Source organism: Phaseolus vulgaris, chromosome 8 (assembly GCF_000499845.2).
Source record: "Phaseolus vulgaris cultivar G19833 chromosome 8, P. vulgaris v2.0, whole genome shotgun sequence".
NCBI lineage: Eukaryota > Viridiplantae > Streptophyta > Magnoliopsida > Fabales > Fabaceae > Phaseolus > Phaseolus vulgaris.
This window is the reverse complement of record NC_023752.2, coordinates 18,416,966-18,422,316: the sequence shown is the minus strand read 5'-3', so window position 1 is coordinate 18,422,316 and position 5,351 is coordinate 18,416,966. Positions and strand designations below refer to the sequence as shown.

The window sequence follows — 5,351 nt, the reverse complement described above, 5'->3', positions numbered from 1 at the left end:
CCGACAGAATAACCTTAAATGACATGCAAAGATGAATGATCCATTATGTTCGATATGTGTGCCCGTGGAGAATGTTCCAGATGATAGATTTCCAAGTTTCAAATAAGTGTATTCACATAAGGCTGCACTAGTTTAAAATCTTCCACCACAATTACCTATACTATTTACCATGAAAGCAAATTGAAAAGTATCTATCCAAGAAAGATCTTTATCTTTATTACTACTACCCAAGTTAAATAAAGAAAGGGAAGAGGAAAATATCAAAATATGCAATATGCCACAATCTAGATCTAAATACCTTTTCAAGTTAAAATTGCAAATTACAGTCAAAACAATTTGATACCATTTGTCTATAATCTTCCTAGTAATTAGTACAGTAGTATTTGAGGTGGCAAGAACGAACAAATAGGGAAATTGTAAATCAGAAACCACTGTCCAGACAAATTTGTGGATTCTCACTGTTGATTGTCTATATAGGCCCTTGTTTTTCAAGAACAGAAGAATACACTCAAGCTGGCAAATGAAGCTTTTGGTTGTTCTTCCAGCTGCACGGCACAATTTTAAAATGCTTAAAACTCAGGTAAACAAGGAACTTACATAAATAAATGGAACTGAAGAGTAGCTCAATTAACCTTTGGAAATAGTAATAGAAGAAATCAGCATAGAGCAATGTTTGAACAAGGCCAGAAATCCATGCTGCAAAAAGACATTCAAGGGATTCAGGAAGACTTTCTGAGAATATAGAGTATTTTTCTTGTTTATAACCTTGGTACAAATAAATGACAAATAATCCAAACTTCCAATTTCTATTCCTTTTAGAAAAATAAGTAGTAGAATCAAAACCTGAACTGCTTGATACCCCCATTTGATGAATCAGAAATATCAATATTGAACATTATCTTAAACATTGAAGATGTTTCTTGAACATCATAAGCATTAACGGGATGCACCAGATCAATACTTCAAAGATATGAAGAAACAGAAACTTACTTCATGAAAATTGTTGTTTATAAGACCACAAAACACACACAACACATAGGAAATAATATTTTTTTTATAGAAATGAACAAAGTAAAAGTTCTTCAGTAATGGATTCCATGCAGCAATGGGTTTGATGAATATTTTAAAAGGCTTGCACAACCTAGATTGTTTTATGGTTTTTTGTATGAGAAGGAAATGAACATCAAAGAACAACGCTACAAATGCACATTATCAAGATGCATCTCAAGTATTGAGAATTTCAAATGCTACATAATGAAAAGGCACCACAGGACATAGTATCGTACTGAATAATGAAGAGTAGTTACTTAATAATAATAATAATAAAAGTGTAGAAGCAAAAAGCAATCGTAAGCATAAAACAAAATTAAGAGTCATACTTATCCAATGGACAAAGTGGGGCTCAGTAAAGTAGCGATAGATCCAGTTGAGAATGTATAGACCTCTGTATGCACTGCATTTAACCAGACAAGAATATTATAAACATTAATCTTATGATTGACGGACTTCAAACAAAAAAATTGCAAATGAGTTGAACAAGTTATAAGAATGATTCAAAATGCACATGATATATCATCATGAGAAAATCACAGGGAAATTATATACAACTGAAATGAACAGCTGAAAAAATGACAAAAGATTTGTGGAACCACATTCACCAGTAAGAACTTAGTTCTCCCAGGTATTAAAACTTCTAGGTCTTAACTCATGGTCAGAGCAGAAGAAAAAACTTATTGCACATTTATAATGAAGCCAATGGACAGGTAGGCCCAGGAACACTATTGCAAACTCATAATTTTCATTGTTCCTTGTGTTTGTCAGCATCAACTCTACCTAAATGAGTTAGAAGCACGTTTTGGAAATTGTAACACACATCAGATAAAATACTACAATTCTCTCAACATGAATCAACATTCAAGAGTGTTACTGATTTTAATGATCAAAAGCTGAAAGCCCTTAAGCAGATAACAGCTACTAATTCCGTTTCCAACACAAATGCAATAACATGAACCACAGGTATCTGGAAATATATAATAATGTTCAAAATTGGATAATGCTCAATATCTTACCCAAGAAGAAAGACATATTGTCCAGTCAAATTGTCAATATTTCTAGTTCTCTGTAAAAGTACTAGTTGAGGAAGTATAGCAACAGCTTCCAAATACAGGGAAAATGTCCACATCACCTATTCCATGCATAAGTGTATTTTCAGAAAGTAAGCAAAAGTCACACAATCAGCTTTTAAAAAACAGTCTAAAGGACATGTAAATAGTAACACAACAGTTACATAGTATGTATAGACAACACATTATGAAGATGCATACTAACCTCCTTAACTGTGAATTTCTCATTGATTAATAGGGCCAATACTAAGCAGGGCAATATAAGAAAGTAATGGCGAAAGGTATCTTGATCTTTGTCATATGATCTACGAACAACCTTGTGATACCTCATGTACCACACAATGGAAAATGAGCTTCCCAAGAATATCAACTTCATAACAGTATTATAGAGAGATACATAATTAGTAAAGATATCTAAGTAGCGACAAGCAAAAACAAATGCATAGAGTTCTTGAGTCTTCAACGAGACACCTGCACACAAATCGGATGCACCCATAGTCAAGAGTCAAAAGATATAGGAAAGGTATTTTAAAAACGAAACCACAGTTAATCAATGGCCTGAATATGCAAAATGAAAAAATACATTCATTTAAGTAGGTGTATACTGCTTTAATGAATGGATCTTTTGCTCAAATTTACTTCCTTCTCCTTCAACTGATAAGGAATAAACTAGCTTTTTATCTTCTCTGACGTAGAAACACAAACATGGGAGGGAAAAACACATATTGATGCAGCACAAAAGGAGATTGTTACACATGTTAGGCTTTGGTACAATAGAAACTCAAACAGTAAGCAGGCAAACACATAATTATGATTGACCACCTTTGTCCAGCATAACTAACATAAGACTAACAGTTCCCTTTTCTTCCTTCGTTATGCCAATATAATGGCCTTTCACAGATTTCACCAATGTTATAGAGCTCTGAAACATGTCATCTCTTGTTCAAAAAGAAATAGACAAAGAAAAAGGTCGGTCTAACTAATTTCAACACATCCTACATCCAAAAGATACTCAAACTTAAGGAAACATACTTTGAGATTCATGCACTGGTTCACATCACCGTTTATTGATAACTGATGTCAGTTCCACATAAGCAGAAGACTTCTTACCTCAAAATTCAGAAACGACAGATAAGAAGTGTTGTAGCACTCTAAGATAAGGGTTGCATACTTAGATTGCATCCCCAACCATTTACTGTGTTTAAAAGAAGGGGGACAAAATGCAAGATGATTCCTTACTCACGATAACATATGTATAATAGTTCTGTACATTGAATATAAATATATGATCCAAAAAACAAGGCACCACAAACTCCTCCAATCATAACAATAACAAACACTAAAGAATCCAACATGAGGGGAACCAGCAAACTGAAAACTATAGTATCAAATTTATCATACCACAACAACAATCCTAACAGGAGACTTCAATGCCCAAGTCCCATACTTTTTTCTTTACTTCCCCAAAGATATATTTCTTTGGAAACAATCCTATTCGAGACACAATCAGACACTGAATGTCGGCATTTCTCTGGGCAAATATTCGAACCATAATTCGACACATTGTGGGGGACTAGCCCAAATCCCCAGGTAGATATCCTTCTCTGAAAGCAATCCGATTCAACACACTATCAGACACCAAATGAGAGATTCGAACCTTAATTCGGCGTATTACGAGAAACTAGCCCAAGTCCCACATGACAAAGGAACAACGTCAACCCTCTATAACATTACAATGGGAAGAACAAGAATTACATAATTCCACAAACAAAATTTCTAATCCTACACTCATCTCTTCAAAACCTTACCTCCAAACTCCTTCGCCAACCCACAGGAATTCCGAACATTTCCATCCCCAAAATAAACGCCACAAAAACATAACAGTAAAGCATAAAATCACACGACCCCACATAAAAAGTTTGCACCTTTGAGCAACAGCTATTATTATATTCAAAATCTACGAGGTCTTAAGCGAAAAAAAAGAGAAGGGAAGAATGTTGATATCGGAGAGAGGGTGGGTACCGACCGGCGCAGGACTTGATGGTGTGGATCTTGAGGAGGAGGACGAGGACGCTGGCCAAATGGGTCATGTCCCCAGCTAACCTGAAAATATTCATGTTTATCGGATCGGATCTACGACGGGTCGACCCGGATCTTTGTCCTGCAACAATCGGTTTCCGGCGGAGGTGCGCAGCGCGACTAAAATGTGTCTGGCCGTTGCATACAAGCAGAGAGAATAAGACTTCAGAACATGTGTCGGGTGAGAGTCACTTTTACTTTCTCTCTCTTTATTTAATTATTTTTTATTTTAAGAGTTTCGTTTCATTATATTTTCAACTCTCTTTATGACTAAATATGTCTTAATTTAGCTTTAATCTTTGTAAGGAAAACAATTTTTTTTCATTCACTTTTCATTATTATTATTATTCTTTCTTTTTAAGTTTTCTTACGGAGAAAAAAAATTAATAATTTTTTTTGTCTTTAGTAAAATATTTATCAAACTTTTTTATTTTTCTACATTACAATATGTAAAGGAAATTAAATAAAAAAATATAAATAATAAAAGAGTAATCGGTGTTTTTTTAAATTTGAAACTAACATTTAAATAAAAATAAAAGTAAAATCTTCTAAAAATACTATATTTAAAAAAGTCGAAGAAATATTAATTATACTAAAAAGATTATTAAATAAAAATAATTATATTATAAAATTGGTAATAGAAAATATTATTAATTAATTAGATACTAATTTAAAAAATAGTTAAATTTTTAAATAATAAAAATAACGTTGAATACCAATATTTTTTTAATTTATAAAATAATATTTAATTTAATAATTAATTATTTTTTACCTTTAAAATTAATTTTTATTTAATAATTTTATTGTAATTTTATAACTAGTTTTAAATTAGAAATAAAAATATTAATTATGATCATTAATATAATAACACATTGGAATTCAAATAATTAAATTAATTTTAGATTGTAATTAAATTAGGCAATATATTTAGTACTTTATAAGGTAGGTATATATAATTTATTTTTTATTTTCATATCATCAGTTCTTTTTTTTAATAATTTATTTTTCATATATTATTTTTATGCTGTAGTTATAATTGGAATAATTGTAATATAATTTACTTTTCACGTATAAAGAATGATTAAGGAGCCTTGGTTAATAAATTTCTCAATGTGATGTTCCACTTAGATATATATTATCACTCTTGTG

At 31.8% G+C, this 5,351-nt stretch overlaps 1 protein-coding gene across 1 annotated transcript; it reads right to left on the bottom strand.

Moving 5' to 3' along the window:
• Nucleotides 1-275: 275 nt before the first annotated feature.
• Nucleotides 276-4,448, bottom strand: LOC137823998 (ER lumen protein-retaining receptor). Its single transcript, XM_068629406.1, has 6 exons — nucleotides 4,150-4,448; nucleotides 2,329-2,594; nucleotides 2,070-2,185; nucleotides 1,380-1,453; nucleotides 633-696; nucleotides 276-545 (listed from the first exon to the last, which is right to left on the bottom strand). Exons 1-6 carry the CDS (start codon nucleotides 4,238-4,240, stop codon nucleotides 509-511), a joined length of 648 nt encoding a protein of 215 aa, XP_068485507.1. The 5' UTR covers nucleotides 4,241-4,448; the 3' UTR covers nucleotides 276-508.
• Nucleotides 4,449-5,351: the final 903 nt, after the last annotated feature.